Here is a 21,288-nt window from a genome sequence, read left to right on the forward strand (position 1 = left end):
GGCCCCTTTAAGCGCGCGCGGAGGGGCGGAGCCTCCCGGCCCGCCGGGGCCCCGCCCCGCCCCGCGTCCGCCGGCGCTGCCGCCCGCGCGGCGCCTTTAAGGGCTGGCCTACGTGGCAGCAGTATCCGAGCGGCGGCGCGGCCCGGCCCGGCGTTCCCTCGCTCTTCTTCCCGCCCGCCCTTCCTGCGGCCGTCTGTGAGAGTGAGGCCGGGCCCCAGGCGCGTAGCAGCCGGCAGCACCTGCATCCCGCCGCCATGGATCAGAACGACATCATGAGCACCGCCGAGGACTTCGCGGATCAGGTGGGTGTCTGGCCGCCTTCAATCTGCTCTGTCCGGGCGGCCTTTGTGCGCTGGGCCGCTCCCTCGGGCGCTGTGGGCCGGTTGTGAGGGGGAGCCTCGGCGAGCCCCGCGCTGAGGGGAAGATAGGCCGCCGCCCTGAGGGGCCTACTTGGATCTGATACAGGCCGGTGTAGGGATGGCCCGGCGCGGGGGCTGCTCCACTGCTGGGGCTGGGGGCTTCCAGAGGGGAGGCTGAGAGTCTGGTACCACGTAGGGCTGGGGGCGGCCGGCGCAGGCCCGCCGACCAGGTCCCTGTCCTCATGCGAGTTCTGCGGCTGCTCGTACAGCGAAACAGACGAGTTCTGCTTGGGAACTGGACTTCTGTCTGGGAGTAAGTAAATGGAAGGAGGGCAGGGAGCCGAGCTGCTCTCGTGTTTTTATAAGTTGCCTAAGCTGGCAAGTAGGGCTTGAAAAGATGTGGAGAGACGGGGTGAGGCGGTTGGTGGTGACAGGAAAGCAAAAATCTAAACTTTGACTGATACCTGGAAACTCAAACTGAAAGGCTTGCCAGTACTGTACTTAGAATTGGGTCAAAAGGAAAGCAAACAAGCTGATGTTATCTTGTGATCCTTTTTACCTGTATTTCAGTAGAGGCCCTTACAGAGATTTCTCTGTTAAAGAGAAGTTATTCATGTCATTATACGTGAGAACGGGAATATTTTGAGTGTAAGTAGCTAATCTCATGGTGATGGTGTTAGATTCTTCACTGTCATGGTGATTCATCTAATTGAAAAGAGTCAGCATCTTATCATATTTAGGAAGTTCTCTTGAAAGTGTTGATTCTGCCTGGTTGTACAACTCTGATTGAAGCACTGCAAGTTGTGGTGCGTAAGGCGTCACAGCTCTGAGGGGGCTGTGCTGCCTCTGTCTTTAGTTGAGTTTCACTGGGAAAACCTGTTCTGTACGTCCTCCCCACCCCCAGACTGAAGATTTGCTTCAAACAGAGTTTCTGATGGTGTGTGGACTATTCAGTTTAAGGGATGTCTGGGATCATCTTCGTCATCCTCTGTTTACTTTCTTTTTTTAGAGGAGAAAGTAAACTCTTACTGTAGTGTTCAAATCACTTGCCAAAATTTACACTTGTCCTGACCTTTTTATAACACCTTTCTATTTGTGTGTGACTATTTCTAGATGCCTGTAACACCCCTGTTTTCATACTACTGAAAGCTCTACTGTCCAGCTAAAATGCAGTATGGAACTGAAACTCCTCAAATGAGTTTTAAGTGGCCCCACTTTATTTGTGCTTGCCCACGTTCTCTCTAAAAATGAGCCTTTCCTTTAGGTGCAGAATTTGGAGTGTCTGCATACACTTAGCCATCAGATTGCAAAACAATTTTTACAGGTTTTGGAGTAACTAACTCCTTTGATAATTCTGCCTCATTGTTTAATTGGTTACTTTCACTACTGTGTATGTTCCTAAAACTCAGTATTACACCAGTGTAGGAGTAGACAGATTTACTGAACAATAACCTTTGGTATATACTGCAAAGTTAACACTTGGCATTGCAGAAACTCTTAGTTCATTTTGGATTTCTTTTTTAAACAAGACACATTTGAAACATTTGGACTGAAATGATGTTGAAACTCCCCTTGCTAGAGGTGAAGCTGGACAATGGCTGTTCTTAGAATCAACTGCCTTCTCAATGATATTCTTGCTTTCTCCACTCTCTGTACTAGTGTTTAAGATCTAATGAGTCTTTATTTCTGAATTTTCTTGGGGGAAAATGTTACAGCTGCTTCTGTGGCTTATCAGTAAGTATGGAATGTCTCATACAAAAGCAAGAATAATCTGTTCCTTAAATTCAAATGTTAAGGCGTAAATTTTCTCAAATAACATAATTTCCATTTGAAATGGCAACTTATGCCTTGGATTCCAAAATACTTGTCAGAAATCTCCTCTGAAGTAGTAACAAAGTGACTCTTAATCCAACTAGGGCACTGAAGTCATGGTCTTGCAAGGCAGCTGAGCTTTCCTGACAGCTAGTGATCAGTGAAGTGGGTTGTCTGACTTTTCCAAGGCAATATTCCCCTTTTCTTCATTACCAACATTTTTCTGTCGTTGGACTACAGAGCTGAACTGGCAGGAAAAAGAAAAGATTTTTTTTTTTTCCCTATTGGTTCCAATTATCTCATTGTTTGGATCAAGTGAGCAGCAATGCTGGTGGTGGAGTCATTTGTGATAAGAACTGGACATTAGTTTAGCTTGGCTATAAGATGAGTTTGTAGCCTGAAGGTACACAGGCTGGTGAGCTGTTCTGCCAGTTGCAGTTTCCAAGGACTGCAGAAGAGGAGACAGCTACTGGGTAGGTGTTTGGGAGGCGTGGTCAGAAAGACAACTTCTCAGATATTGGGAAAGGTGGAAAAAGCTATTAAAGAATCTTAAAGTGTAGATGATACCCAGTGCAAGGAAATCAGGATCTTGGTTCAGAATGATGCCCAGATACAGGCTTTGTGGATTGGTTTGACTTTAAGCCCCATAAACCAGCCCAATGTCATTAATTAAATTAACTTACTCAGAAGTTAAGTCCTTTTTTAGTTGTTCTTATTAAAATATGCATGCTAAGCCCTTAATTGTAGTCACCACGTGCTGCTGGCATTATAGCACTAAAAGTAGTTGTATCTGGGACCTGTTTAGGGTTATAGAACTGGTTGTCTCCCCTCTGTAATCCCCATAAGAGGGAGCAGCTCTCAAGCAACATTTCTGGTGTCTGTAATGATCTTTAGAAATGTGGGTGCCTGGTATTTCTGCCATCCTGAAAAAAAAAATAGGGACAAAAATGCAAGGAGACTATTGAGTCATTGTACTGCAGTGAAAGGACTCTAGGGGAGAACCAGACTCTGGGGGTTTTATTTAATTTTCCAATATAATGCTGGTGCACGTTATTCAGCTAATTCTAACATCTCTGTATCCTATTTTGCAGAAAACAGAAAGGAGAAGAAAACATCTAATTGTTTGAACTTTTTTGAGGTTTATATTAAAAAACCTTGAATTTGGAATCTCTTGGTAACATAGTTGTGTCAGTGCACTGTCCTTTATCCTTAAAAGACAAATAATCAATTCTGATCAGCCTCCTGTGGAAAGAGAATTGGTATAAAACACGCTTTAGGAGTGAAAAGCATTGTCATATGCCATTTTCCTGCAATTAAAAAACTGATTGAGACCACTGGCAATGTTCTAGTGGGTTGGGGCTCTCATCTTGCCTCTGGAAATAAGCAGTTTTCACAAATAACTTGTCACATTGGGCACATCAATGTCTACAAGTGTTACTGTCCTTGTGATCATTAGGTGGACTGTCTTGAAGTTTAAACAGATAGGTGAAAGGAGGTTGTTTTTCTTTCTGCCAGGGCACTGAGCATCTTATTCCAGGTGAGACCACTGATGACCTAGGCTGCTAGAGATGTCCCAGAACAAAGCAATCTCTTACCTCTTAAATGTGTACTGTCTATGTGTTTGGGATATGCCTCTGTCAGAAGCGCTAGAACAATAATGCTGTGCAGGCCACAGGATGGCTTTCTGTGTAGATCAGCAGACTGCTGTTCATCACCATGATTCTAAGTTCCCTGACCCAAGAACACACACATGTGTGCACACAGAAAAGGCCTCTCTGTTTGGACAGAATAGACCTAAGTGACAGCAAAAACTTCCAGCTCCTGGCTGTGTATTGTTCTTGAAATACCTGTAATTATGCTATGGTATGCATACACTTAATGAAGTGGATGGGATTTGTAACAAATTTGAGGCTATTGGAGGTGGGATATAGTTTAGAAAGCATGACAAGAGTCAAAATGGAATTACTTTATTACCTGTCTTTGGGCAGGCCTCTTCATGGGTTTGAATATTCCAAACCTCCCCTTGAAAAAACAGGTTTTGAGCAGAGGTTTGGTTTAGGGATCCCTGCATCATCTTGTGCACCTTTGCTTTTTAAACTAAGAGGAGTGTTTAAATCCATCTTTGCCTTTCTAATCCTGTTAGAGGAGGAAATGGCAACATAAAGCCTCTCTGGTGTGTGTTAGCAATTTGGATACCAAAACAGAACCAGCTGCTCTTCTTTAAAATAGTTTTACTTTAGCATTTTGTTGTCTTTTCTCAAGGTATTTTGCCTCTTGGAAGAAGGCAGTATGTGCCAAGAACAGCTGATACAAAGCCCTAGCAGAATAAGCCATCCAGTTACTTTAACATTGGCACCTCCTTTAATTTCAGCAGTTTTGGTTAGGCTTACATGTATTGAGCTTGGTGGAGTGTGTGTTTCAAGCCTCATGTCTTGGGTATATTTATTAACTGCAGCTACCAAGTTTCCCATATGAGCTGCTTTTATCTGAATCAGAGGAAGCAGGAAGTGGTCTCAGGGTACAGCAGTAGAGCAACATTTTTCTATTGATGTGTGAGGACAAAAACAGGGTCTCTGGTAATATTCAATCCCTATTCTAGAGATCTGTTTCTTATAAGTTGCTCTGTCCTTAGTTAAATTACTTCAGTAATTTATACCCGAGTCTTCTAGTAATAAAATAATTGATATCTGTTTTACTCTCTTGTGGTGGTTGTGTAATTGTTCTCTTCCTTTCTCTCTGTATCTCCATGGCTAGTGATTCTTTTGGCTTAGATTTTTGTTGAGGTAGCCGTTTTTTGAAGTTTATTTTCATTAAGCTTGCTGTCTACAGAGGTTTTAACTTGTGTGTAGATCAGTAAATACAGCATCATGACTTATGGATGCCCAAAGATGATGTGTGTCGTAGTGCTGCAGCTACCTTAGGCTTCTGTCTTTCTGATTTGTCTTAAGCTGATTGGATGTGTGCACCCATGTCTAACATATAGCATGAAATCCCTGCTATATGCCATGAGAACAGGTAGTTGTGAAATGCCTTCTTGGCTCCTTCACTTGTATTGTTGGCAGTTTAGTTTTGAGGAAGGGGAAGATGAAATCAGCTTACATGACCCACTTCAGAAGCAAGAAAGATGAAGCTTGGAGGCAGATACCCTCTCTAATGTTTGACTCCTTTTTCAGCCTTTCAACAGCAGTGGTTTTTTGCCTTTTCATCCTACAGATGTCCAGCACTTGTCCTCTTTCATTTCCTTCTTGATCAAAGTTGCCTGTTCTCCATCTTGACAAGGCAGACTTACTTTATAAACTGCTTCTGGTCTTGTACTATTTTCCAGACAACTTTATCTTTAGTATACCTGAGCAAGTTTGCCTAAATGTACAGTGAAATCGGGGAGGGAGGAAAGCTGTAAACCAAGATGTGTGTCTCATTTGGTGACAAAGATCACAAATTTTCTTCTGACTCATTCACAACTTGGTTTAAAAAAGCCTGAAGTGGCAGCCCTGAGTCAGAGTACAGCTGCACCTCAAATACCCTTGATTAGCTTGGCTTCTGACCCTTAGACTCTGGATGCACAGAGTACAACTACAGTAGTTTGTTCCAATGTTAACTGTTTAATTGACTATTTGCTGGGGGTTTTTTTTCTTGTGATTATCTTCAATTACACAGCAAGCAACTCTTGTCATTTGCATAGGATTTGGAACAGCCTTTATTGACTGATTTCTGTAGCAATTAACTTTCAAGAGTGGCCCTAGTCTCCCTTCTCACACTCCTATATATTCTGGAAGCATGCAACACTAGCATAACTTTCAAAAAGGAGACTCAGAAAGGAATGAATCATCTATATTGTCTAACCTGAAGTCAGTGTAAAACTGAATTAGGAAAGAAAAGGCTTCTGTGCCTTTTCTATCCATTTTCTATAATCTATATAGCTCAGTGCTGTTTGACACCTATACACAAGTGGGTTTCCCCACCCTATTCATGCTTGAAGTATTCTAACATTGCATGAACTGTATGAATTGTTGTACAGCATGTCCAACTTTACGTAGGATCGTGGAGTTTTGTTAAATGGCTTCTCCTCTTAGTTCTAACATGGGGATCTCTGCAGTCTAGCAGTTCCACCTGAAGTGGGACTTCACACAAGTGTCAACCTGTCCAAACTGCTCCAGTCATCTGAAGGGAAAAATCTGCTGGATAATCTCGTAGTTAATTTTAGCTTAAATTTACATTTGTTTCTTAATAGGTTGCACTTACTCTAGGAGCAGTAATCACTGGCTCCAAATGTGTCCTTCTAGTGATCTGGCCAAGCCAGGCACTGGCTTAATTCAGAGCAATGCCACAAATCCTAATGGAAGTCTCCATTAACCAGTGCTGTTAAGGGAAGTGAGTGACAGTTAAACTCTTACTATCCAGAGGCAGTATGTTTTCCTGTGCATTGCACAGTCCTAAGAGCATGTTAGTCTAGACCATATTGGGCAATTCTGTAATTGTTCTTTTATAATTATTGTAATTGTAAACTAACCCATGAGCTTGCAGGATGCAAGAGTATGTGGGACCAGATACATCTTGCATTCCCAAAAACTAAGGCTCAGCATCTGTTGCTTGATAGTGCCTTTTTACCTGCTACACTGAATTGTATATATGCATATGTATGTATTTTCCTTCTGTGGGGGATAGTGCTTTTAATGGAGTAGAAACTGTGTATACTTGCTTAGAGGGTGCAATTTAATGCAATGGCCTCACTGCTCAAATAGCTCCTGCTATGAACAAATACACATGCTTTGCACTGAGCTGTTAAAAGGGAACTAGCTTGGCAGAGAGCTTATTAATGTTCTTTTAATTGGTACAGAATTAGTTTTCTGTCAGCCTGACTCCCTGAACCAGGCTGTTGCGGGGTGTTCAGTGGCTGAGCATGTGGATGGGAGCAGGATTACCCTTTCAGCTCCTGGCTAACTGATAGTTGAGCTGTAACATGAAACCCTGAGATAGACAAACTAAAACCAAGGTCAGCCTTCATCTAGGAAGAGTTATATCAAAGCACTGTTCCTGTCACCTAAAAAGGTGCTGCTGGATTCTGCTTTTCTCCAAGTCCTTGCTCTTTGGGTGAAGTGTGACAACAAGTTTCCCTCACTGCTCCCAAGTATTCTTAAACTGGAGTGGAGAAGAGTGACATTAAATCCAAGTCCCAAGTCTGTATTTCTTGCTAAATATTGATTAACTTTTTCATTGAGAGAGTTATTAAGCACTGGAACAGACTGCCCAGGGAGGTGGTGGAATACCCATCCCTGGAGATATTCAAAAGACACATAGCTGAGGTGCTGAGGGATGTGGTTTAGTTTAGGCTTGGCAGTGTGAGGTTAGTGGTTGGGCTTGATCTTAAAGATCTTTTCCAACTGTAATGATTCTTTGACCCTGTGTGCATGAGAACTGCTGACCCCAGAGTCTATGTGTGGCTCTTATGCCTTGAGTATCACTTGTCTCCCTGCCCTGCTAACGACGCTGTCTGCCCTCGCAGTTCCTGCGGGTGACGAAGCAGTACCTTCCGCATGTGGCCCGCCTGTGCCTGATCAGCACCTTCCTGGAGGATGGCATCCGCATGTGGTTCCAGTGGAGTGAACAGAGGGATTACATTGATGGCACGTGGAACTGTGGCTATTTCCTGGCCTCCATCTTTGTGTTCATAAATCTCTTCGGACAGCTGAGTAAGTGGCTCTAAGGCTGTTAAGGTGGATGCCAGCGCACTACAGTGTGTCTGCCACCCTGGCTCATGTAAGCACTGTGAATCATGTAAGCATGGGATGCCTCACTGATTTCTTAATAGCCATTGACAGCTTCAAACTGATAGTACCACTTGGGCTGAATGAAAAGAACTCCTAATAGACCAGCTTCTGCCTTTCCTGGAAGCAGTCTCAGGGAATTTCTCATGACACACTACCTCTGAATCAGAGATGTCAAGAATCCATTAGGACAATCTGGTTTCAATTCTGTACATACATCCATAAAGATGTATGACCTCCCCTGAATTCTTTAGATGAAATACATTTTCTTAAGCAGGGCAGTGTTAAGACTTCCTTAGCCTCCTGTTTTTATGGGTATTAATCCCAGTGGCAAAGTCTTATCCTGCAGTTCGTACACTTAAGTCTGAGAGGTGCTTGTGTCAGTTTTCCAAAGCCCAGGAATCAAAATAAGCCCAGAAGCAGAGCTTTTGTATGTTTGCTAGGTGAGCTTAAGGTATCAGAAATTGAGAGAAGGAAAATTCTTTTCTGTTTATATTAGGTCCATGATCTACTGTTCTTGATTACTCTGCCAGTTTCTTGTCTTGTGTCTGGGTTTAGATTTTTTTTACCCTCATATTTTTGTGTCGAGTCAGGTTAATTGAATGTAGTTACCAGTCCTCATGTCAGTGGCAAAGGTCATCAGTGCTTTGAGATGGAAGACTTGAGGAAGGATATAAGATAAAAGTTTTCAAGGAAAGTGAACACAGCAGGTTTGTGCTAACAGTTCTTTTTTTAAGAAAAAAAATTTCCCTGATTAGTTCAGTTTCTTTGTAACTTCTTTTAATGCTTTGGTAGCTGCTGTACAGTGCTGTGTTGGGGACTACATTCAGCATATCCTCCCTTTATAAAATAAAGGATACTTCTGGAATTTAAGTACTTCAAAATGCACTAAGACTTGTAGGCTCTCAAACTGATTTGTGCCGTTCAAATTTCCTGCCTGATGTTCTTTGTGGCACAGTTGAAAGAAAAAGGAGTGTGCTCAGTTAACATTCCTGCAGCATCTTTTCCTGTGCAAGCCAGAGGTGTAACTGTGTTCAATTTCCCCAACTCAGGCGGCTGTATCCTGGTGCTGAGTAGGAACTTTGTGCAATATGCCTGCTTTGGACTGTTTGGAATTATAGCATTACAGGTAGGAGGCTTAAGTCTTCAGCCCTTCTAAATCATGTCTATAAAATCTTCTCTCTTAGCCCTGGTACTACCAACATGTATTTAAATACAACTGGCAGCCCTGGAATTTTTCTCCACCCTGGCCTAGTGCCAGTCCTCGGTGGCATTGAACTATTTTTCTGTTTCTGTTCTTCTGATGTGCTCGATAGATCCTTGGCTGTAATTGCAATTAGTCAGCTGGAGACATTGATTCAATACTTGACCTTGACCAATTTAGCAGAAGTAACTTGTAATTTACCTGTGTGTCAGTAATTTGCCAAATGTGGAACTTGCAGCTGCTTTGGCCTTCAGCACACAGCTTTTTATAAAGGACTGTCCCTGGCACAGGATTCTAGCTAGGAGCATCCTTCCTGTTCAAAACTGATGATTTTTTGTTGGGGCTAAAGCACAAGTCGAATTTTGGCCTCCATTCCCTGTTTTTACACTGACTCACTGGACCACACTGATGTAATTTACCCTGTTTCCTTAAGTATAACATACTTGTAGTTGACTTCTGCTATGGATAGTACAGGCTTGAGGTTATGACACAAGTTCCAAACTTTGGTGTAACTTACATGGTGTTTTAACCTGTTTTATTCTTTGCCCAGACTATTGCATACAGCATTCTATGGGACCTGAAGTTCTTGATGAGGTATGCCTACTTCTTAAAGTTTATATTAGAACAGAATGAAAACTGTTGTCTGTCACTTCCTTGCTGAGAGCTCACAAATAACTGTCTAGGCCAGATCAGTGAGCTGCTGTTATTTCCCAAATGGTTACAATAGCAACTGTACTTATGCACGACTGAAGGTGTTTTCTGAGGAGGCTAAAGCATGTAGATACTAGAGTGACAGCTGGGATTTCAAGTCTCCTAACACAGGACAGAGTCCTTAAATGTGAGCTTTCTTGTCAAATCCTGAGTCAGGGCTGGCTGTTACCTTTTCACCTCTCTCTGCTGAGAGGAGGGCAAGGGGCAGCACACAAACTATACTCTGGCTTTACTACAACCCTGTAAATGTATATCTCCTTTTAGCAGTATTGCTGGTGTGTTTTCTCAAAGCAACCTCTGAACTACTGTGGCATATACGGCTACACCTGAGGTACAGAATAACTTGAACACAACTCAATTCATGCTGTCACAGATGCTAAGCAACTGTGCCTGAGCTGTGAGTGCTGGACTTCCCTGGCAGGCTGTACATACCTGCATAGGCTTGTGTGAATTCTTGTGTGCTAAGCTGCTGTTTCAGCTGTGAACTCTAAAGCAGACACGTCACAAGGTGCAGAGCAGGTCACTCCTCACTAGCATGCAGATTCTTACTAAGTTGAAATTGTCAGGTAAGACTGTACATTGGTGCCAATTGTAATAGGCTTTTTTTTTTCCCCCATTTCTATGTGTAGGAACCTTGCCCTTGGGGGAGGCCTGCTGCTGCTTTTGGCTGAGTCACGCTCAGAGGGGAAGAGCATGTTTGCTGGTGTCCCTACCATGCGGGAGAGCTCTCCTAGGCAGTACATGCAGCTGGGGGGCCGTGTGCTGCTGGTCCTCATGTTCATGACACTGCTACATTTTGATATGAACTTCTTTTCTGTAAGTATCTGGGGGTAAAAGTATGAGTTAAGGAACTAGAATATAGTATCAGCTCCCACATTGGCTGCAGGGCCTGCTCAATGCTCACCATTTCAGTCACCTTTTTAGCAATTAATATTTAGAAAAGTTACTAGCTCACCTATGCCATGACAGCCTGTTCTGATGCACTTACCCCTGCTCTGTTCTGATGTTTAGCTATTTAAGAACCGTTTGTAAGCTTGGGTTGGTTGGTGTTTTTCTCCTTGCAGATTCTGCAGAACATTGTGGGCACGGCCCTGATTATCTTGGTGGCAATTGGCTTCAAGACAAAGCTGGCTGCCTTGACTCTAGTCATCTGGCTGTTTGGCATCAACATCTACTTCAATGCCTTCTGGACCGTCCCAGCCTACAAGCCCATGCATGACTTCCTCAAATATGATTTCTTCCAGACCATGTCTGTAATCGGGGGGCTGCTTCTCGTGGTTGCACTGGGCCCTGGTGGAGTCTCCATGGATGAGAAGAAAAAAGAATGGTAACAGGAATAGCAACACTTCTTGGGACATATAACATATTAAGTCCAGAACTGATTCTCTATGGATTCAACAAAAACTGCCAGCATTTTACACGTACATGCCCCCTTCCTTTTAAAGGCACAGATGTTTCAAATTTGATTTACAGTGGCACCAATAATGTAATAGATAAAATCCTATTTCTTCAAGGAATGTTGCCTAGGCTTATTCTAACTTCCTAGATTTGGACTAACCCAAGGAACCTGCATTTTGCTGATGCTTCAGTGGGTTGCAGTAGAACAGCTGCTGTCTTTAAAGTCAGCAGTGTTTTAAAGTTTGAAGTAATGTGAACAGATGCAGCTGTATCATTCAGTGTGCTGTTGGGTTATTGCTATAACTAAAAAAGTGGATCCCCTTTCTCACTCTCATCAAAACTGTTTTGTGCATAAGGAGCTCCATTGTTGGTTATAGCATTGCTTATCAAGGTGGAAAGTAGCAGCAAAAAAATCATCACTGTTATTTTGCTGCTCAGAGGCCTGTAATTCCATTTGGTTTAACAGAGGGGTTTTTCCTGTCCCCAAACAGAAGGCAAAAAGAAAACCGTGGAGGTAGTTGTACCCTTTTCTAGGTAAGAAAAAGGGAGATGGATTTCTAACGTGTCCTGTTTCTGCTCTGGAGGGGAAAGAGAGACTCATTTATTGCTAATCAGGAATCATGTATGGCTAATCAGATTTCAAGAAGGAAGCAGAGGACATAATCCTGAAGAGACAGAATGTTAGATCCTGTGACAATTCTGTGCCAAAATAACTGTTTATTCAGCATTCTTTTCCCAAAGTTGCCCCTGATGAATTCCCAAAAAGGGAGCCAAATTGGTCTGCAGGTTCCATAATAAAAGCTCCTTTGTGCTGTTAACTAGCTTCCATCCATATATGCCCCAAATATGCAGGTTATTGGTGAAAGTGTCTTCAGAAGTGTGGAAACTCCCTTCTGCCTGCACTCAGTACGAGAGATGAAAGCAGTTGGTCTTCTAAGCTGTAGTCTTTGCTTCTTAGATTCACTTCTGTCAGTCTCTCAGCTGTGAAAGTCCCAGTTGACTGGACAGCAGAGGACCTGGGCTGCTGAGCCCTCAAGTACAGCCCCTGCTCTCTGCTGTCTGTGCACCTGAGATGTGTAGGGGGGACACATGGAAGTCATCTGTGTGCTGCCACAGCCCTAGTTCTCACCTCTGTATGCCAATGGTTATAGCTGAGGAAGGCAAGTGCAAAGCCTGTGTAGTGAATAAGAAACTGGGGTGTAAGTGGCATGTTCAGAAGGATGAACTCATCAGTGTGGTGAGGAGAGAGGAAGGTCCTGTTTTCACCTTTTAGTGCCACAACCTCTGTGCCATGAACATGCTTAGTGCTGCTCAGAGGAGGCATGTTGTCCTCTGCTAGTCAACTAGGTGAACCTGTTTCACTAGATCTTGAAAGAATTCTAGAAAGCATGAGCCCTGCCAACTGCTAATGGTATGTTGATCCCCTGCACTGTTGTCTCCTTTGAGAAAGCTGGTCAACTGTTTGTTCGAGAAGTAGCTCTGCTGAATGCCTCCAGCAGGATCTGTGTACCAGGGTCTCCTGGTAAGGACACTAACCTGGACAGTTCAGCTTAACAGTTGCATTTTAGGAGAGAAAATGAGGCTGAAAGAACTGATGACAAATAGAAGAGCACTGTTGAATGTTAAACCAGTGATTTCACCATCTTCAGGGGAAAATAGCCAATGTAATAGCAATCTGTGCTGCTGCTGAAGAAAATTAATTGATATATGGGGGCTGATGAGAGGGGACACCAGCATTTAAGGTCCGGTCACACAGAAGGCTGCCTTTTAAATAAGTTTTGCAAGAGAAGTTTTCACCTCAAGTGTTTATTGTGCCTGTCTTGTGATAGCAAACCAAACAGTCCTTTCCGTTACAGATGTGCAGCACAGAGTGCTGTGCTCAGCTTCACCTGAGTCCCAGGTGGGTTTCAGACCACATCAAGGCAGCCATTCTCAGATATCCTAACTGCTGATGATGTTCATAGTATTTATAAATGAAATGATAGAAACTGCTCCTGTAAGTAGCCCTTAAGTTGGCTTTTTCAACTTTTGTGTCCTGTGTAACTAAGGAGCCGGATGATGGACTAGTCTAAAATAGTGACCAGTTTTCCTCTGAAAATCAAGTCCCCTTTCCACCAGAAGCCCCAGCAAAGGGACTGATACTGTCCCTTGCATCAGAAGTATTTTGGTACCAAAGGGGCATGGTTAGGTGGAGGGCATGATAAGATATTTCTGGGCAGCGCAATATGCAGACTCACTAACTGTGAGTCCTGATGCAGAAGATTCTGGTTTCCCACATCCACTGCTGTATTCATGCATCTCCCAACAATACAGAAGCCTCTCCCCGTGGCTGAGAAGCTCTCACAAGCAGGATGTCAGCTATCAATTGGCTCTGCACAGTGTTCTGGAATTCATTCTGAATATATTTTTGCTTTCTATGTGGAAAAAGAAATAAGTATAAATCCTCATTTTATGCTGTATTTTGTACCTTAGTTGTGTTTGAAAATGTTTTGGTTTTTGGAAACAATCAAAATAAAACAATGGCATCTTTGTATCCACTTGGTGTGTGGGACTGATGATGCTCCACAGCCAGGCAACCTGGAGATGCTGGTTAGTGGGCTTGTGGGCTTTCTCTCCCCACTGCTAAAGCCCATTTTGTCATAAAGAGGCCCCAGTGCTAGGCTTCCCATGCCCTGGAATGGACAAACTCCTCAGCCACTGGAATTTACACAACAGGCTTCAGCTCATCTATTTATTATCAAATTTATTTGCCATTTGTTGCCTTCTTTAAGTTCTTGGGTTTTCGATGATGACTCTTGAATTTCTTCTTCAAAGGGCCTGACTGTTTCTGTAGAGAAAGAAGGTTAACCAGCTCCTCTCCACAACCCAAATCCAGCCCTGCTTCAAGAGAAACAGCACAGCAGAGACAGACCAAGCACAGCCCTGGTCATAGAGCCAGGCACTGCTGTCTCTCTCCTTGCCCTGTTCTGTGAGTCAGCATCCCTTTCTCTGACCAGCCTGAGGTTTCGTTAGATCAAAATAGTGATGGTTTCCTTGTAGAAATGAACCTCAACTTCATCCAGCTTTTGCTTTCCAGTTTTATATGGTCTTAAAGGATCCAGGCCCTCCCTGGATCCTTTAAGGTTTATCCATCTTCATGTGTGTAACCTTTGCCTACTTCCCTGACTGAGAAGGATCAAGGTATCTCCTGTAAGGCAGCTCCTTAGGAGAGGCAGAAAAAGGGCTCTGTGACTTCAAAAGGATTTCACTCTTGTGGATAGGGAGGGAAGAAGTTTATGGAACCCACAAGATGTGCTGCAGTCTCCCTGGTAGCAAGTGCAGAGGATCACACTAGAGAAGAGCTATCTATCCAGGCAGGAACAGCCTTTGTTACTGCAGGCAGGATAAACATTGACTGGTAGGAATTCACACCTCAGGATGCAAGCCAGTAGCTGGCAGAGGGGAATGTGTATTCTCCTCAACAGCTTTGCACCTTCTGCTGGTTCTCACAGGAACAGATCAAACACCTAACAGGGTGGGATTCCCACCCCCATGCTCCCCCACTGCAGAACAGGCAAAGCGTGACTCCCACCTTTCCCCTTTTGTTGCCAACTGCTCTGCTGACATCCATTCTTCCACCATTCTCTCTGTTCACATCACCATTCTGCTTGGGCCCATCATCCTCGCTGTCTGTTGCAAAGTCATCGCTGCCCTTTGTGGTGTGTGGAGCTGCTGTGTTTTTTTCTGGGAACAGGGCAGCTAAAATACAAAGGTTTGGCTCAGAATCTGTTCCCTGTGCACATGGGTTCTGCCTCCCCCGAACTACTTAGAGAGCATCTACTGAATTTCCTGGAAAAGAAATACGCTGGTCTTCCATTAGAAGTATGCCTGGTGCTCTCACTGGCACTGACCTGAGAGCCATTCAGCACAGCTGGATCTATGATGCTACAGCCCTGCTCTCCTCCAGTGAGGTCAGCAGAGCAACCTGACCAGCTTCTGTCAGACTCAAGGACTTGCTGAGAAGTGAGGAAAGTAGAGATACCTAAAGCAGCAGATACCAGTGGATCTTGTATCCCTCCCATCACACCTTATGTGATCCAACTCTGGTTATGACTCAGCAATAACTGCTATTTCTTATTTGGTGGTGGTGGTAAGCTTTTCTGAAACCCAAGAACCCCCAACTGGATGGAACTCACATGCCAGAGCAGGGAGCAGTATAAAGAAGCCGGGAGAAAATCAGCTCTCTTCAAGACACAGATTATACCAGTGTTCTCACTCACGTGGGTACAGGTCACTCATGCTGTCATCTGTCTCCTCTCCATCCTCCTCGCTGGACTTGGGCTCCCAGAATTCCTCTTTCCTGCAAGGCTGCCTGCTCCCGTTCATCTGCTCGTCAGGGTGCTGCGCCCGCTGCTTCTTCTGCCGCAAGCAGGCAGGGATGTACTCCACTCCTTCCTTCTGGCACTCCTCATCTAACAGTGTGAGGAGGGGTCAGGCAGCACTTACCAAGGCCACCCCATCAACCCAGTCCTTTTCATTTCCAGCTCTAGCTTATAAATGCAATTGGAAAGTCTATTGAGCTCCCATTCTCAATATACACTCATGTAATCTCAGTGACAGAATGGACCATGAAAGATGGCAAAGGTTTAACAACAGAGACTGTGCTGGACCTTGCTGGGGACGTTTTAGAACTACTCTGAACTAAGGATGTTCCAAGGTATTTGCTAGAGGCAGATTGCACTCTGCCTCTGGGATCTTCCTGCCTAGCTGAGGAGCACACAAAGCAACTGCAGCACGTTACTGCCATCCTGAAGAATACTGACCCCCTCCCTAGATCCACTGGAATCTCAACAGTTCAGGGAAATAAAGTTGTCTGGTTCCATCTTCAGAAAAGCCACTTACATGTTTTTAGGGCCTTCTGATAGCGCCTCCCTTGAACGTGACGCAGCACGTGCTCTGGAAACTTGTTGATGTGTCTGAGAGTGAGCTTGCAAAACAGCTGGTGTCTGGGAGACAAACAAAAAGCCATCACCAGAGTTTAAGAATGCTGTTACTTAATAACTGCTCGCTTACAAGCACTGTGATCAAAGTTGATGAATACTTTATAAAAATTTTCCTAGTCTCCCCAAACCCATAAAGACTCAAAAGCGTAAGGTCAACCACTTTATGTCTGATATGGAACAGAAGCGTCAAGCATAATTGATGAATACGTACAGGTTCTTTGTGCTGGGCACTATATGAGGCTCAAACTTGCCATAGTCAAACTCCCTGGCTGTCTTTATCAGCCGCTGGTACTTCTTGCCATTAGTGTAAGCCTGCAGCTCCGACAGCCGACAGGGCATCTCGTGGCCTGTCAGCCTGCACCTCACCTGAAGAAAAACGTCTAGTCAGGGAAGCCCAGGGATTACCCCAGAGCTGGGGAGGGCAGGAGAGACCTCACGCTCCCACCAGCATGCTCCTCCTCCCGACTTCTACGGCCTCCAGGCCAGGGAGCTCACTGCGGCCGAGCACAAACTGCCCTCCCCGTCCTGCTACCGATCGGCCTCGTCCCTCCTCACGGCCCCCTCATGAGAGACGGCCCCGGCCCTCCCTCGAACCCCTCACGGCGGCAGCCGCAGTCCCGCGGCCCTCCAGGCGCCCCTCAGCCCCGCGCAGCCCGACCCCGGCCCCACCTTGCCCGGCTCCACGAGGCTGAGCAGGGGGTGCTGCCGCAGGAAGAGCCGCTCCTCCTCCGGCACCTCAGCCACGGCCGCGCCGCCGCCCGGCCCCGGCCCCGCCATCGCCACACAGAGGCCCCGTCAGGCAGGAGCTCGCCCCAACTTCCGGTACCGGCCGCGCCGGTAGCAGCGGCACCATAGAGACGGGCGGATAGAGAGGCGCGGCCCGCTGCCCGCGCCGGGGCTGTCTGGGCCGGGGGCGGCGTTGTCATGGCGACGGGGAGGCTGCTGCTGCGCGCGGGGCCGCGGCTGGTGCGGGAGCGCCGGGGTCCGGTGAGCGCTGAGGGGAGACGGAAGGGCTGAGGCCTGAGGGGAGCGGGCTGAGGCCTGAGGGGAGCGGGAAGAGGGCGAAGGGAGCGGGTGAGGGCTGAGTGGAACAAGGCCGGGCCGGACTCGGGCTGAGAGGAGCGGGAAGAGCGTGAGGGCTGAGGAGAGCAGGGCCGGGCCTGGCCGGACTCGATGAGGAGAGCGGTGCCGGGCCGAGTTAGGCCCCGATCCTATCCGGGCCTGTCCACAGCGGTGCTTGGCGCTGTCCAGACGCCGCCTTGCCCCGTCACCGGGACCCGGGCTTTGGCTGCGGTGTGTTGGTGCCGTTCTGTCGCGATGTGGGGACTGGTTTCACCGCACGGGGCAGAAAGGTGCTAAAAGTGAGCGGAATCGGTGGAAAAAAAGGCTGTCTGTGTGTCCTGTGCCGTTCCAGTGTGGCAGGAACGGGAGGAAGTGGGAGGGCAGGTGCTCGGCTGGCGTTTATTTCAAGAGCAAATGAAGATGGTGTGTGTGCGGGCTGACAGCATGCATGGAAAGGGAGGGATCGTTTCTGTGCTGTTGTCATCTCTGCAACTGGAAACTGATTTATCTTTTTTATGATAACCTATCGCATAGTCTTTCACAGGCAGTTGCCCAGATGAGGCTTAAACCTATGGGTAAACAAAATCTCATGCAATCATTGAGGCAGCTGCTATTATCTAGATACAAACTTTACAAAGCAGAGACACTACAAAGGATCTTTTGTATTTCATGTAGGTATCACATTGTTTGATCAGAACATTTTTTGGGTATCCTTCAGCTAAAGCAGGTTCTGGTCTGGTCCAGCAGGCTAAAGGTAAGAAAATATTTGCTTGAGTTTTTGCCCTATTTCAGCCTTTTACCACAAGGTGATGTTTTCTGTGGGAATTTAGCATCTCCTGCACAAATCCTGCTGCTCATTTTGTTTTTGTCTAGGTGTTTGCTTGAAGTTCTGCAGACCACGAAGCTCCACAGCAGCTGCTGATGCATCTGGAGAGGACACTTTCCTCAAGTGGGGCCTTTTCCTGGTCCCTCTGACCACGTTCTGTCTTGGCACATGGCAGGTACAAATATAAGTTTTTTCAAGAGATGAGCACTTAAGTGTTGTCAGGTTTTTCTGTCTGTGGCTTTTTAATCTAGTTCAAATCACATCCAGGGCAAAGATTTGCTGTTATTTTATGGTTCTGTTTTCCAAGTGTCCATTTGTAAGTCTTTAAAGAAGTGATTCTTGTTTTTTACACTTGTATTTCAGTGTGAATATTTCCTCAAATTCAAATCAGTAGCCTCCATTTCCATATCTCCAATTACTGTCTTTTAGGCTAGGTCTGAGGAGAAACTTCTGATTATTGCAGTTATTATATTGCTCTGTTCTTCCATGAGGAATTACTTCTATGTTTGTGTACTTTCAGGTTCAGCGACGGAAATGGAAGTTAGATTTGATTGCACAGCTGGCATCAAGAATTACAGCAGAGCCCATTCCTCTGACATTAGAGTAAGGAAACTGAGATAGCTCATAGTCTACATAGCTACATTGTCTGATTCACTGTGATAGCAGTAAAATATTAAGCCAGCTGCTTACTCCATGAGGTATTTGTCTTCTGTTTGTTTTTGCCAGCTGGCTGTAGAGTGAGCCATTGGGGAAAAGGGGAATCTCACGATAAAATCTCAATTTGATTTGCTTATCACAGCCATGATTTTATTTTCATCTTGTTCTATGCAGCCCCATGGAACTGAAGGAGTTGGAGTACAGACCTGTAAAGGTACGAGGGCATTTTGACCACTCCAAAGAGCTCTATATTTTGCCACGGTCACTTGTGGACCCTGAGCGAGAAGCCCGAGAAGCCGGGCGGCTGACATCCCACCCTGAAAATGGAGCAAATGTCATTACTCCCTTCTACTGCACTGAACTTGGGTAAGTTAATGAAGATCATGGTTTGTGTGAGCAGCTCACTTGGGTTTTGAACAGCTGAATAATGGTGGTTTGGTTTACATAAATCACTCCTTCTCCTTTAAAAGGCCTCTCTCAACTCTCACTGAGACTGGATTTGAAATTGTGTGTGAATTCCCCTGTTATGTGCACTCAGATGACAAAAGTGGCCCCAAACACACAAGATGCCACTTTCCTTGCTATTTAGTTCTAGGCAGCAGCATGAATAAATTTCCTTTTGCTCATGAGCCATGCTTCTTTAACTTCAGGGTCACAATTTTAGTCAACCGAGGATTTGTGCCGAAGAAGAAGTTGAAACCAGAGACCAGGCTGAAGGGACAGGTAAAGGGGATGCTGGGAACACTGCACATCATTTCCTGCCCTTTGATTACCCAGAGGCACTACTGACAGACCCAGAAAGGCAGCAGCTGTGTTCAGCATCATGGGAAGTTACTCAAATAGTCATTGCACTTTTCAAAGGAGGTGAACCTTTTCTTCCCACATTTTTCATTAAGTAATAGGGTTTTATGAACAAGTAGCTGTTCTTGATCTGCTTTTTCCCCTGCTGTGTTACAGTACAGCCCCACTGTAGGGCACAACCCCTTGATCTATAATCAGTCCCCTCAAGTGCCATGTTTTCCTACCAGGACATGGTACACCAAGGTGTGAAGCAAACCTTAAAAGATTCCTTTTTTCTCCTCTGTGCTCCTCAACAGATTGAAGATGAAATTGATCTCACTGGGGTGGTGAGGTTATCAGAAACCCGCAAGCCTTTTGTGCCTGAGAATAACATTGAGAAGAACCGCTGGCACTACCGGGACCTGGAGGCCATGGCGAAGGTGACCGGGGCCGAGCCCGTCTTCATCGATGCAGATTTCAGTAAGTCACTGGGGAACGAAAGACCTTTAAGGTCAAATCCAACAAGGTATCACACCTTTCTCTGTGCACTCTGCTGGGTCTGCTACTTTGAAGGTGACAGGCAGCTAGCACCAGGGAACAGTTGCATGCTCAAGGTCTTGAGCACAACCAGCCATGAGGCCATCTGCCCCCCAGCTCTGGCTTTGCTGGTAATGGGAACAACACTGCCTGTAGAGCAGGGTGGTCACAAAACTGACCACTTTCATCCCACTTCTCACAAGGGGAGCTCTACATGCTGCAGACCTGAGATTTAACTTGTGTGTGGTGTTTCCATAGAGAGCACAGTCCCTGGGGGACCCATTGGAGGCCAGACAAGAGTGAGCCTGAGAAATGAGCACATGCAGTACATCATGACCTGGTAAGTTCCCCAGCTGGTGGCTGACCAATATGCCGTGTCTTACTCTACTGTGAAGCTGGGCCTGGCATTCTTGCAGTGTAAAAGCTCATCCCATCTTATGTAGGAGCAAAAGCCTCAAGATTTAACCCAAGTAACAATTCCACAGTGATTTGAAATGTGTTTTATTGCACCACAGCTGACCAAGGGAGGTCCAATTCATCTTTAAAAGGTGCAAATGTGTGGGTTTGTTTTCATTCATAGGTATGGCTTATGTGCTGCAACTTCCTTCTTGTGGTACAGAAAATTCATACAAAAGATACCTCTGTGAGGGGAAGGGCTGATTTCTGCTCCTCTGGGCTAGTCTGGAGGAGGCTTTGCTAGAAGACAGCAGCCTGATCAGTCTGAAGAGCTGAAGCACCCTGAACTTCAGGGAAACATGTTCAGTGAATGTGTGCAAGCAGCAAGCTGCAAACAGACACTAAGGAACAGATGCACAACCTGAGCTCCTACCAGTGCAAGTCTGTCTGCAGCTTGGAAACTTTGAACTTCAAACCTAAGAGGCTGCAGAGACTACAGAAGTGAGCTTCACTGGAGAGCTCAAGGATGCATTTTTCTGTCATGGGGGGTTTAAGCCACATTAACTTCTCCAATGCTGTATTTTCCAAACAACAGTGAGTTTTGCGAATCAAGTTTCTTTATGCAATCACTCCTGAAGTCAGGAGTGGTTCACAGCAGTTGCATCAGAATAAATAAAGGGCCTAGAAGGTGCTTGCCTTGTGACTTGCATTGTGCATCTTCCATCTTAACCATGACAGACCTGAATTAAAGGTGACTCTTGGCTAGTCAGAGCCACAGGCCTTCTTTGCAAGGCCATGA

General features: G+C 45.5%; 3 protein-coding genes across 5 annotated transcripts; 2 read left to right on the plus strand and 1 right to left on the minus strand.

The window, feature by feature from the left end:
* The first annotated feature begins 84 nt into the window (after positions 1 to 84).
* Positions 85 to 13,786, plus strand: SURF4 (surfeit 4). Its single transcript, XM_062011257.1, has 6 exons — positions 85 to 302; positions 7,675 to 7,861; positions 8,989 to 9,065; positions 9,691 to 9,734; positions 10,481 to 10,667; positions 10,916 to 13,786. The coding sequence occupies exons 1-6, from the start codon at positions 255 to 257 to the stop codon at positions 11,180 to 11,182; spliced, it is 810 nt and encodes a 269-aa protein (XP_061867241.1). The 5' UTR covers positions 85 to 254; the 3' UTR covers positions 11,183 to 13,786.
* A 161-nt stretch (positions 13,787 to 13,947) lies between these two features.
* On the minus strand, positions 13,948 to 17,172 carry SURF2 (surfeit 2). 3 transcript variants are annotated; one of them, XM_062011254.1, is made up of 6 exons: positions 16,901 to 17,055; positions 16,443 to 16,597; positions 16,131 to 16,234; positions 15,509 to 15,700; positions 14,821 to 14,987; positions 13,976 to 14,076 (listed from the first exon to the last, which is right to left on the minus strand). In XM_062011254.1, exons 1-6 carry the CDS (start codon positions 17,006 to 17,008, stop codon positions 13,993 to 13,995), a joined length of 810 nt encoding a protein of 269 aa, XP_061867238.1. In that variant the 5' UTR covers positions 17,009 to 17,055; the 3' UTR covers positions 13,976 to 13,992. The 3 variants fall into 3 exon arrangements, with proteins under 3 accessions (XP_061867240.1, XP_061867238.1, XP_061867239.1); XM_062011256.1 differs by lacking the exon at positions 14,821 to 14,987 and having other exon boundaries at positions 13,948 to 14,076; positions 16,901 to 17,058; XM_062011255.1 differs by lacking the exon at positions 16,443 to 16,597 and having other exon boundaries at positions 16,901 to 17,172.
* On the plus strand, positions 17,031 to 21,185 carry LOC104549500 (surfeit locus protein 1). Its single transcript, XM_062011253.1, has 9 exons — positions 17,031 to 17,218; positions 17,969 to 18,047; positions 18,167 to 18,294; positions 18,640 to 18,722; positions 18,951 to 19,142; positions 19,427 to 19,499; positions 19,874 to 20,036; positions 20,352 to 20,433; positions 20,674 to 21,185. Exons 1-9 carry the CDS (start codon positions 17,156 to 17,158, stop codon positions 20,738 to 20,740), a joined length of 930 nt encoding a protein of 309 aa, XP_061867237.1. The 5' UTR covers positions 17,031 to 17,155; the 3' UTR covers positions 20,741 to 21,185.
* Positions 21,186 to 21,288: the final 103 nt, after the last annotated feature.

Source organism: Colius striatus, chromosome 19 (genome assembly GCF_028858725.1).
Source record: "Colius striatus isolate bColStr4 chromosome 19, bColStr4.1.hap1, whole genome shotgun sequence".
NCBI classification, from domain to species: Eukaryota; Metazoa; Chordata; class Aves; order Coliiformes; family Coliidae; genus Colius; species Colius striatus.

Bases quoted from the DNA above. Each gene is read 5' to 3' on its own strand.
- SURF4 (XM_062011257.1), top strand. From the start codon at position 255: ATGGATCAGAACGACATCATGAGCACCGCCGAGGACTTCGCGGATCAG. The intron at 303-7,674 runs GTGGGTGTCTGG...CTGCCCTCGCAG, and splicing joins CCGAGGACTTCGCGGATCAG to TTCCTGCGGGTGACGAAGCA. The intron at 9,066-9,690 runs GTAGGAGGCTTA...TTCTTTGCCCAG, and splicing joins TTGGAATTATAGCATTACAG to ACTATTGCATACAGCATTCT.
- SURF2 (XM_062011254.1), bottom strand. From the start codon at position 17,008: ATGGCGGGGCCGGGGCCGGGCGGCGGCGCGGCCGTGGCTGAGGTGCCG. The intron at 14,988-15,508 runs GTGAGTGAGAAC...TTTGTATTTTAG, and splicing joins CATGAGTGACCTGTACCCAC to CTGCCCTGTTCCCAGAAAAA. The intron at 14,077-14,820 runs GTGGGAGTCACG...CTTTCTCTACAG, and splicing joins TTGGCAACAAAAGGGGAAAG to AAACAGTCAGGCCCTTTGAA.
- LOC104549500 (XM_062011253.1), top strand. From the start codon at position 17,156: ATGGCGACGGGGAGGCTGCTGCTGCGCGCGGGGCCGCGGCTGGTGCGG. The intron at 19,143-19,426 runs GTAAGTTAATGA...CTTTAACTTCAG, and splicing joins TTCTACTGCACTGAACTTGG to GGTCACAATTTTAGTCAACC. The intron at 20,037-20,351 runs GTAAGTCACTGG...GTGTTTCCATAG, and splicing joins CTTCATCGATGCAGATTTCA to AGAGCACAGTCCCTGGGGGA.